This window comes from Falco peregrinus, chromosome 8 (assembly GCF_023634155.1).
Source record: "Falco peregrinus isolate bFalPer1 chromosome 8, bFalPer1.pri, whole genome shotgun sequence".
NCBI lineage: Eukaryota > Metazoa > Chordata > Aves > Falconiformes > Falconidae > Falco > Falco peregrinus.
In genome coordinates, this window is record NC_073728.1 from 21,074,808 (window position 1) to 21,087,059 (window position 12,252).

Genomic DNA, 12,252 nt, shown 5'->3' on the forward strand with positions numbered 1-12,252 from the left:
ATACACTTTATTGATATATTGGACCTTTTTTTTTAAGAGAAAAAGGTTTTAAATAAAGCATGAAGTAGAAACGAGCACTCAAAGGTTCCTAGAAAACCTAAAATACTGTCTATTTCCTTTCTGTTCTTTTTTCCACATTTGCTTTCTCAAAGACACCAATTTTCCATGGCATCTTGTTTCAGTAGCTGCTATAGAAATGTCTGGTTTCAATGCTTTCAGTCCTTTAAAACACATTACCTTCCCTTTTATTTGTAAAAGAAAGGATCTTAATTCTTGTAACTGCCCAGTACATTTATCATAATATACTTGTGCATTTCATGAAATTGTTTTCCAAGTATTCTTTAATTTTATAAAAGATTTAAATATTTGACTTAATTTCTTGAGGATATTCTACTTAAAGTGGACACAGCCTGGATGATCACAGTGAATCTGCAAGCTCTTCTTGAATCTGCAAATCCATCATTTTCAGAAATCTTAATTTTTATGCTTGCATGTTTTCTAGATTCATCTTTTTATCATGATTTTACATTTTAAAACCCCCATTTTCTGTCATTTTCTGAGTATCCATGGAGTGGAAAATGCACATGCTTAATATAACATTCTTCTCACTTTTCTTTTGGATCGACTTGGTCCCTGGAATGCTTAGAACTGAAATTTGAAATCGGGTAGGAAACCTCCCTCACTGAGAAGAAGTGCCTTTGAGGGTTCCTCTGCAAATTGATTTTGATTTGAATGAGTTTTGAGCCTTTGAAAATCATACTTCGTACATATATACTACAGTGGCTGTGATTTTGGAGGACTTTTTAGTAACATGTGTAATATAGGTAGGCTATGGCACAGGAGGCATAGTTACCCAAATATTGAAATATTTGTTGAGCACGCACAGAGAATAGCAGAGTGCACTTGTGTACTGCGCTGAGGATAAAACCATGTCTATTTGCATCTTGTTCAGCAAAACCCCATGATTGGGCAGATGAGGAGTGATGAACCCATGCAAGACCAGGAATTGGGGTTACTGTGCAACCCCCCTGCTTTGCAGTAGTCATTTGCAGCCTCTGCGCTGGGATGGCAGCTGCAGCCCCAGTGCGCTGTCTGTATTGGATACTGCAGCCATTGGTTCTGGATAAATACAGGTTTGTTGCTCTTGCCTTCGCTCGCCATTTATCATCTTCAGCCCATAGACAAACTGAACCGCTATGTACCAGATTGGGTGCTGTCTGCTGCTGCTCTGCTCAAGGAATCCACTGTGGCTTTTGGGCACTCGAGCCGTGCCCTGTGCATGACAGCTTACATGCTGTGAAAAGTTCTGCTTTTAACAGTATCTGCTTTACTTTTAAAGGAGCTTTTGCTAGCTGGGCAAGGTTGGGGAGGCACATACTGTGCACCTCATCCCTTATTTGGGACAGGGCAATCTGATGGTATCTAACAAAATACTTCCCTATCATAGAATTTGTGGCTTCATTCCCAAATCTTTAATTCAAACCAAGGAAATGCTATTGTATATAGTACCACATTGTATTTTTAGGTCCCACAGGCAGTAAATGGTAATATCAAAACCATGCTCAGCCCCAACTTCGTCTCTCTGCATCCATGCGTTGTAGTGCACCTTTGTTATATTAGGGGATGTTACCATCATTAGCTAAAGCACAGGGAGAGCTGGCTTGGACAGCTGTGTGCGAGGTGGGTTCAGCAAGACAATAGGAACAGGTGGAGCGATGGGGCTCTTCAGATAAAATAGGAATGCAGAGTTTATCTTATGAGAACAGCCTAAAAGAGCTTGGTTTGTTTAGTCTGCTGCACTGAAAGCTGTAATAGCTTTATTACTGCATGAAGGGGACAGACTCAAGGGAATGCAGGAAGCCGTTTGAATTAAAGAGCGGTGTTGGCACAAGAACAAATGGGTATAAACTGGCCACGTGCAGCACCAGGCTGGAAAGCCGAAGATGCTCACTGTCAATGAGGGAAGGTTTTGCAGCATCCTCCCAGTCAGGGGAGTCTTGACCAAACATTCAATGGTGTAAAATGGAGCTCACCACTTGTCTGCAGCTGACCTGGGCAGTGGTCTCGGCACCACAACTCTGCCGCCTCCCTCCTGCCACCACAGCTCCATTCTTACCTTATACACCTTGCTCCAAAGCATTTGTTATATGTATTTTGCTATTATGTATGATTTGGCACATACTATGAACTGCATCATAAACTACACCATGCTGCATACATATATATTTTACACATGATAACAACCAAAAAGTATAAGTGAAAAACCGCTCTCATTCAAAACCCACATTGTACCCTGATCCTTCAGAAACATGTATATGATCTTAACTTTACATAAGTAAGTTTTACTGTACTGGGAAATAACTGCACATAAGTTAAACATACATGAGCCTATGTAAGATTAAAGGTTCAGGCACTTTTGTTATTGGCCACCCCAGCTCCAGAATTTAAACCTCTGGGAAAGTGAAATGATAGAGGAAAGAAAAATGCATGGTAAACTGATAATTTTTTCCCCTTTTAAGTCAATGGCATTGACCTACAGTCCCCACCTATCTCTGCATCTCATAGCTACTCAACCCATTTCACCCTATCCAGTATGCTATTACATGAAATACCAAGGCAAGGCTAAAAAAGCACTCCATCTCCAAAACCTGGTAGTAGGCTCCTTCCAGTATATTTTAACTTGGGAGGTATTCTAAAAAGCATACTGCAGAAACATTTCTGGAAACTATAAGGCTTTATTATCAATGCACTCTGGAAAATTGTGTGGAATTTGGCAGCTGTTTTTTCCAATGGCAGCTCTACGAGTTGCACCAGACCCCGTGGGACAGCGAGGGGCTGAAGGATGGACAGGAGCAGAGGGGGCAGCCCAGTCTTTCGGACTTGCACACATGCAGAGCCAAAAAGCGTGACATAGGAGGAAGATGGGCCATGAAATGAAAGAAAAAACGTAGCATGGGCCTTATGAGAAATTCACATGATTTGGCACAATCTGAACAGAGGGAGATTACAGACAGAGAGATATTACACCTGAGTCAGCAACTCGCTCTAATTACTGCATAGGTCCAAATTACAGAAATAATTGAACAGGTATATCACGGACCGAATCAAAAGTTAATAAATCCTTCTTTTTTCAGGATCTAACTCAAAATTGGATGCATATTAAGGGAAAGTTAAAAAAAAAAAAGGTAGGAAAAAACCCCAAATAAGTGAAAGTGTAAAAGACATCCAAACTGTTATGGGACTTCTGCAACTGTTACCTTTAAGCCCTTTCCAGCCAGAAGCAGGACATGACGGGCCAACTGACAAGCTTGACGAAGCCCTTGAATCTGATCTTCGTTCTTAATTTCTATGTCGTCTCCCCAGTCTGGTACAATGCCTGTCGTCACATAGTCTGGCTTCTTTATGTGCTTGGAGAAAAAGGATTGAAAATGAAGATCAGAAAACTGAGCATGACAATGGGATCATTTTCTCAGATACTGCCTCCTGCTTCATGGCAGCTTGCCCTTTCTGTCGTAGTATCGACCTTCCTAAGCCATCAGGGCAAACCCTCAAGGCTGCCTCAGTATTTCTTCCACTGCCCTTTTGAACTTAACATTGCCTGTTACTACTGACTTACACAGTCTGTTAGCCTCCCAGAGCTGAAACCCCAGATACTGCAGCTGACTTCCAGCGCAGACAGTTGTAAGTTTTGAAACTGTGACCAAGATTTAAAAACTCTTCATTTTCTTTTCCAAAGAGGTACACTTTCTAGAAAAGGCATTTAAACACTGGAACTGACCAGACAAACATACAGAATTAGGCTCAAAAATAAAACTGATCAAATCCTTAGTTTCTTGTTCAGATATAACTCCCGTTAACTTCCATGAGACTGCTTTTTGACTATGAACCTTAGGATTTAACTTATTTTAATTTAGAGGGTTTTACTTATGAATCTAGTTCATATGCTCTGCCCAAATCTGTCCATCTACAACATTATGCAAGGGTATTCCAATTCACTGTGTCAAGGAAAGTGTATTAGACTTCATTTTTTCCACACATAAAATTCTCATCCCTTGTACAGAGATGAAATTTCATTTCTGATTTTTTTAAATCCACAACACGTGTATGAACACAACAACCAATAATAATGGTAATATCTTGCACAGAGATGGAAATGCACTTTCTCTTGGAGGGTCCTGGACTGTTGCACAGGCTGGGGAAGATTCCCTTTGCCCACCACAGCCAGGCTGATCCTCTGCCATGCTGGCCACAGGGCACATTTTGCAGTGACTTCACAAAACACAGAATAAAGCTGGCAGGTAGGAAAAAAAGTGGGCACTTGGGCTGTACACAACAGACCATACAACAGCAGGGTGTAGGAGTAAAGAGTGGGGCAACCAATTAGCTCTAGCGGGACTTCAAATAGGAAGACTATTGTTACTCCTATGGACATTTTATTTCTACTCTGACAAAACCCAAAACTAACTAAGTGGACTTCTGTCAACAGAATTTCAGGTTTACATTTCGTTCAAATTAATGGTATAGCAACCCTAACAACATCCTACTGCAGTAGTTTGGGACTTAATTTATACTCCCCACCCCCCTCCCCGACTGTGTGCTGGATTAGCAACTCCATACACAGCACCCTGGCTTTCCCCTTGGAGGGCACTTATCCTAGTAATGGCTGAGACCTGACCCTGCTGACCTGTAAGGCCTGTTAAGGGAGAAGCCCAAAGCAGTGTACGTACAAACATCTATGTATACAGTTTCATACCAACTTCTTGAAAAAACCTGTGTTATTTCAATGTGATTTCTGGTATGCTCTGTATAAAGTAGTAATTTTGCCCTCAAGTTTTCAGAGTTGAAGAACTGGACTGACTTTTAGACAGTCTGAGAACTCTGATCTGTGAAGACAACTTTTCAGTATGACAATACATTTCCCCCTTCTTTATCCTAAAAGAAGCATCTAAATATAGAAAAAAAAAGTTTATAAGTTCTACAATTTTAAAAGTTTTGCAAATATATAAAGTATGTAACCCTGTCTTCTCCCTGCACACAGAGCTTCCACAGCATCTTAGGTGTAAGAGCCCTACATTCAGCATCCTTATCTGCTTTCCTATCTAACAGCTTTTTAGTATTTCTGGCCCATTGAAATACTCTGTATTATGGATAAGAAATCTATGATAAGATGAAAAACAAGATTTAAAAATAGTAATAATACACATCCTGAAAAGCACTGTTTAGAAAGGGTACTTTGGTCTTCTTCTGGCTAAAGGAAAGATACTCAACAGTTAATCTATATGCTGCAATTAAACATGGGAAGAAGAGAAGAGAAGAGAAGAGAAAAAGAAAAGGAAACCAGAAGTGGAAAACATGTTAAAATTGCATTAAAAAGTTCCTATTGGCTCTAAAGTAAATAAAAATAGAAGTATATGTTGCAGGAAAAAATCCCCACTCATGCACAGTAAAGACAAATTTAGAACGTGCAGTGGGGTTGCAGAGCAGCCACCAGCAGGTATTGTATGTTCTCTTCCTAAATCTGACATAACCAATTAACAAAACCTTCAGCAAAATATAAACACTTTTATAATTAGCTTGCTAGAGATTTATACAGAAAAGGACTCAGATGATCACGAATGAGCCCTACTGACTTTCGGTAGGGCTATCTATAATTTTCCAAAATGAGAATCTGGACACAGAACTATTAAGTGTTGACAGATGATTATAAAATTCCATGTTTATACTACCATAACTGAACAAACCCAAGGTTTAAACTGTCTAATAAATGGATATGCCACTGTGTTTAACAGGGTAGGTGGCTGAAAACTTCTCTCACCAGTGCTACTGTTTTAAATACCAGTCCAAGCAACAGGATGATGATCCAAACCCCTGGCTGTCAGACAATGAATGCACTTGATCATGCCTGCAGTCGAACTCTATATTGACTGAAGAACAGATTAGATAATAGAAATCACAGTACCTTAGGAACTGGGTGAGCTGGAGAAACTGTGGCTGGCCAAACTATACTATAAGCAGTATTTCTTTGTCCTTGAAAAAAGAAGCATCTTCGCTGTTGATTGCTTGACTGCCTGTGCAGGTAGATACAATTACACGAAGAAAAGATTATGTGGCAGCGAGTCACAGAACCTGTTAACAGATAAGTTAAAAATGGTTAACATTTTTTTTCTGCTACCATATTACAAAATGGGAAGTATGCAAAAAGAACGGCATCATGTAAAACAAACCACAGAACTCATGTAGCAGCTAGGGGTAGTTCAAACTGTTCACATCTTGACCGTTAAAGAAAGAGCATTAACACTGAGAAGCAATAAGAACAAAAAAACTCCAAAAACAATACTTCAAAGCTTTATAAAATACCAGATCTGTTTTGGTTGGATGCATTGAAAAGTAGTGTGGGTAAATTCCCCAAAGCTTACAGACAGGAGTGACACTCCAGCTGGCCCCCGCATGGAGCAATTTGCACGGCTAGAAGCTGCACTCTTCCAAGGCATGGCAAAACAGTGAATAAGGGACAACAGCAAGACAAGAGGAGAGAAAAAATGATTTAATGTTGATTTCAGACAATATTTTCAGCTGTACTTTTGCAGAATTGATCACCAATTTGAGCATAACCAAGTTAATGTTGCTCTTGTCATTTGTGCCAAGACACAAGGAACGGGATTCAGTTTGTCCTGCCTAGCAGGGCAATAGAACAAACTTCCAGAGATATTTTAATCTTGGCCAAAGCCAATTGAAGGGATTAATATTTGTAATTGACTTGGAATATTTGAATCAGATTTCCATTTAATTCACTTGGGAATCTAGGATGACAGTTCATCAGAGTATTCATTGCTCAAACTTAGCTGCTGGGCAATGATGCATTTTGCCCCCCTCAAAACAGAAAAAAGGGAAAAAAAGGGGCATTGAGGCTCAAAGGTTGTTCGAGACATCAAAACCAAAACAATGCTGCACAAAAGATGATGCTAGCATCAAAACAGGGAAACATCTAAATTCAAAAGGATTATTGACACTGTCCAATTAAACTACAATTACACATAGTGCGTATTTCTATTACTCAAACATTCTACAATCTAAACAAAGAGAATTATGTTTTTGAAACATAAGCTTAACATAATAGTTAATCTGCTTCTGAAAAATGTCATCTGTGTACAAACACAAGAGCAATCTTTTGTGGCAAGTAACCCACATAAATAATTACTCTTTATTGAAAAGGAAGTGTTTTCATTTAAATAGGAGTAACTAAACATCTTTACATCATAGAAATTAAGAAATTAATCTACTGTGTATTTTGTAACTATGCAGAAATGGTTTGGGTTTTTATTTTTTTTAGAAGAAGAGTTTCTTCCATATCTTGTATTTTTTTATTTGATTACTTTCCTTCCTTTCCTTTGGATGCATTTATCATATCCAGATGCAGAAATTATCCTTTCACATGCACACTTAGCTTCATAAATAGCCCTTTTACAGCATTCCGTGATATACAGGAAATTTTAGTTTTGCACCTTTTTTTGAGCCCCAAACCCCAGAATGAGTGGAATGGTTGTACGGGGTTTGCTTTAGAAGTGTTCCTGACTATCTCTTTGCACACTGATCAGTGCTATGTTTTGTTACCAATATCTGAAAAGTTGTAGAGACTTTTACTCAGTGCAAGCGATTTTTTTAGTATTTTTTTTTAAACTGCTGATAAGTAACAAGGCAGAGTTGGAGAGTGAGGCCCAGATCAAGCTCTCAGTATCACCTTGGTACCCCGGTGGAAGTTGCCTCCTTCAAAAGGTCAGTATCACCTTGGTACCCCGGTGGAAGTTGCCTCCTTCAAAAGGGAAGAGAGTGTCTCTATGGAAGTGGAGCTGCCCAGTTAACAGAAGGCTGGATTGGTTTGGTGGTGGTTTAATTATAATGTAATCAACAACCTCATAATCTTCTGCTTTCCTAGGCTTTCCTTCACAATTGTCCAATTAAGGAAAAAAAGAAAAAAGCAAAGAAATCTGGGCTATCTATCCTGCACAATGTGTAAGTGCATCCCAAAAGCCAAAAGCATCCTTTGAACTCCCTGGCTGGTTTGCACCCATTTCTGGAAGCACAGAAACTGCTGAGGCAGTAACTTCTGGGCCATCGGAAGCAGCAAGCGGTCTGCCTGCGTAAGCTGAAGTAGCTCTTTTACAGAGTGCAGTGGAAGTACCTTGCTCTTACCACAGCTGAAGGTATTATAAATATATTGAAAACCCACATTCACTGATGTGGTCAGCTAAAGTCCATGTGGACATCAATATGTGACCGTCTATTTCAAATGGTCTCCTTGACACATGGCATGCTGCCCAGGCACCTTGTCTGCTGTGTAAAAGTTTAATTGGGGAAGAAAAGGTGCAAGAGTGCTTGTCAATTATTCAACAATAAAACTCCAAATGTCCAAAATACACACCCTTAAATACATTAAAGCAGCTTATATTCATGAGTGCATGCCTATTGACTATCCCACATTCATAAGGGATACCATTTTATTTGGAATAAAATTTTCATCTCTATTCTCCAAAAGATACACTGTAAGTGTTGTCACAAGATAACAGGATAATAAGGCACTGTAGTCTGTTGTTATTATACTACCTACTCATTATAAACCAGACGCATACAAAAGTACCTACTACTTGAAAAGGTGAAATGCGACAACCGAGTAAGTATCACCATAGCATAATACAACTCCAGAAATACATCACAAGAATTATAAACACAGGACAACTAAACCTTTATTTGAAATACAAAAAATCGTAACAGAAAACATTCTCCTACAAAGTAAAAATAAAATGGCTTTAAAATATAATAAGGTTACTGTTCTATAATGAAAATCTGGACTCCATCCGCACACTTCCTTCCTTAAAAAGGCCTTCCTAATGTCTCCACAGCTCCTTTTATTATTTAAGCTCCCACATTCACAGCTAATTCGATATAGCAACATCATCAATCACCAGAGACAGGAACAACTGGTTGTATTCTCCAAGTTTGGCGCAGATACTCCCTCCTCCCCAGCCCTTGCACCTATCAAAGCTTTTCTCAGTGCCTTATTTGCTTTTGTAACATTGGTGCTCGAGCACATCCTTTTTGTTAAGCTTTCTGTGTATATTAAATACTTTAAGACAGTTCATAAGCACAGGATTTATGCAGCTTCCAGTGGGGACTGCAGCCACGTGAGACAGCCCCAAGTCTGAAGCCGGTAACACAACAGCACAGCCAGGGTGCAAACTTGACCCGTTAGGTGTTTCTTCTCTCCTCCAACGGCAAGGCTACATCACCTGCTACAAGTAGCAGGGTATTTACTATCAGCTGCCGTAAGGAGAATTATTACCAGCATTACTGAATCACATCAGCAGATACAATGTACCCAGCACAGAAAATTACAGACAACTGCTCCTCTGACTCAACAGTGAATCAGACGGTGCCATCTGCATGCACGCACGTCCTGCCAGAGCCGCTGGATTCCTCAGCATACCTTCCAGATCTTAATTTGTATTAATAAGATAAATATGCACTGCGAGCTTTTGTGAATTACCAGATGAATCTATCTTATGTGAAAATTACATTTTCTTTTTCTTTCAAATGAGTCAGCCAAAGGGGCTAAATACAGAATTCGAGTATGATGATGGGTGGGAGCATTTTAAGTGACTGATTTTGCAGCACAACGTGCCCTATATTTATTAGCCTTTTACTCTAGGTCTATTTTAATTGTTATCTGTTCATGCATGCTACACTATATAATGAAATGCTCCCATTTCACTCACAGAGTAGAGAGTTTTTTATGTGTATCTCTATTAATGACCCTTAATTAAGTTGATTTTAGTCATTTAAATGTGATTTTCCTCTGGTCAAGAAGTATTTTTAAAGGGAGATGTTGGAAATGAACTCTCACATAAGCCCTTTTCTAATGCTTCTTGTTTAACAGTTACAGCCATTTATCAGCCATGTTTTCAATGAATAAGGTATGGGGTAGCCATGCAAAAAACTGCTCATCTACATGATTCATCAAATGTGATTGTTAGCAACCATTTTTTTGGTATTTATTTATAAAAGACTTCAAATTTCCAAGCAATTAGCAAGAGTGTTACCAAAGGATAAACTCTGTGTCAGTTCCAAGCTATAATAAATACAAGGGTTCATCTTAAAAGAGCCAAGAAAAATTAACATATTTTAAAATAATTTAGTCAAAGTATCAGCAGAAGCACAGTACCAAAATTATGTAGGAATGCAAAAATTAACATCCAACCCATTTACGAAGTAAAATCAATTTGCTCTTGGTAAAGTAAATCTTACTTAAGATATACAATTAACAACATTAAAAGCATTTTTCTGTTAACTCTTTTTCAAAATAGTTGATTTTTTTTTTTAACTGAAAAAAAGCATGACTGTGGAGATTTTCTTAGTATATATGCATTTGAGAGTAAAACACTAGAGATCTTTGACTTGTCAGGTCATTTTAATATTATATTGTGTTTTAGCCTCTTGTGCAAATACTATTTTTGCTGAAACTTCAGAGGAATAATGTTTAAAGTGAGATGTTAAAAATCTATATGGGTAACTGTTGAATCCAACCAATGAAACCAGGTAAGAATACATTGTTAATTACCAAATGTTCCCATTTTTCAATCCAAAATAATGGTTGTGGCTTGAAAGAGCTTCACTTGTAATTGTAATTCTAACTGTCTAATAAAACACTGACTTTGTAATCCCCATGTTGCAAAGGTACTTCCAAGCTTCAAAAATAGGATGGGAAAGATTAAAGGTTCTTTCCAACTCTGAGTAACCTGTGTAGCAGAAGAGCAGCTCACATTTCACAAGCAATAACCTGTGCATTTGCTAAAAAAAAAAGAGAAAAAAAAAAGAAAAAAGGAAAAAAAAGGGAGGGGGGGGAACAACATAGGGAAATGCCTGAGGCAGAAGTTGAAACTGATTGGGCAAAGTAGAAGGACAAGAGCCCTTGAAATTAAACAAAAGCAAATTCATTCTGTTGACAGATGTTGATTACATCAAAGCTACGAAAAAACTTTTTCCCCTGTTTCTTTTTTTTTCCTTTTTTGCAACTAATACCTCCCTGTTTTCTGTGCATTAAGGATATAACATATCTTAATCAACATAACCCAACACATAACAATTTTTAAATTTGGTAAAAGTATATTGTAATGAGGTCTTAACGACAGGCTTCTCCAAACAAGACTGTATTCACATGGTCATGTCTGCATACCCGTGCTGGTCACGCCATCATCAGCCCCTTACTTCCAGGGGTTAACTGCTCTGGCAGCCAAATAAAATACAGAGAGCGCTGTGTAATTATGGAGACAGTCAAAGGGCAGACTCTATTTTGAAATCTATTTGTGCAGACAAGGTCTTCCAATTTCGCTTACAGGAAACAAGCTGGTAAAGGGGGTCTCCTCCTCTCCAGATGCTTTCCACACGTTTTTCCCACATCAGGAAATCGTGGACATGGACACCATGCAGCACTGTTTCCTGGATTGCAGGACTATGTCATTACAAGAAGAGCAAGTCCATGCTCGTGAGAAATATTTCCTCCTAATTGCCCATATTAGGCGAAAGCAAAACCCACAAGGACTACTGAAAATGTGACTAGCAGCAATTTGTAAACAGGACACAACCACAGCTGTCACGATGGCACTGGAAAAGAGAAAACAGAAATGAAAGGGTAAAAACACTCTGTTTTTAATAGCATGATTGGGGAAATGAAATATTCATCAGGATAGATGTGGCTTCAGCTACAACAGCAACACATTGGTGAAAACCTCGGCAACAGTACGCTTATGACTGTACCCTGATAAACTGAAACACAGGCCAGTATCTTGCAAACATTCTATTCTAATTGACTTTGTTTTAGTTAATTATTGAAATTAATAACACAAGTTGTTTAGTTAATAAAGGCACTAACAGAACTGCTGTTCTTGTTACTTTCGTAAGAGGGAACAAAGCAAAGCAATGGCAAAATGCTGGCCGACTCCAGGGAAGCAGAATCAGCCCCTCTGCCGACACCACTGGCACTTCTCCCTGACACTGAAAGAAGTCAGATTTGGCCCTCAGGACCAGTTATGCTCCCTGCTAATTACAATTTTGCCCTTATGTCACGGAGAGCAGAACCGGGCAAGCTGCTGTATCGCAATACAAATGAGGTTTTTTAACTGGGTGTAAATTTGTAAACGATGTGGGAACACATTCTTGTTTGGCTTTACTTAATACGACTTTGTCTAGACCAGCACACTA

At 38.9% G+C, this 12,252-nt stretch overlaps 1 protein-coding gene across 8 annotated transcripts in view; it reads right to left on the reverse strand.

Annotated features, from left to right (window-relative positions):
• The window catches only part of METAP1D (methionyl aminopeptidase type 1D, mitochondrial), a 56,520-nt gene that overhangs the window by 15,530 nt on the left and 28,738 nt on the right, over window positions 1-12,252 (reverse strand). For 4 of the 8 annotated variants that reach the window (XM_055812055.1, XM_055812054.1, XM_055812053.1 and 1 more), the window contains 2 exons: window positions 5,960-6,126; window positions 3,258-3,407 (listed from right to left, as the gene is read on the reverse strand). In XM_055812055.1, coding sequence (XP_055668030.1) covers window positions 3,258-3,407; window positions 5,960-6,126 — 317 coding nt within the window. The remainder of the gene's footprint in view (window positions 1-3,257; window positions 3,408-5,959; window positions 6,127-12,252) is intronic. The other 4 variants (XM_055812057.1, XM_055812060.1, XM_055812056.1 and 1 more) reach the window with 3 other exon arrangements.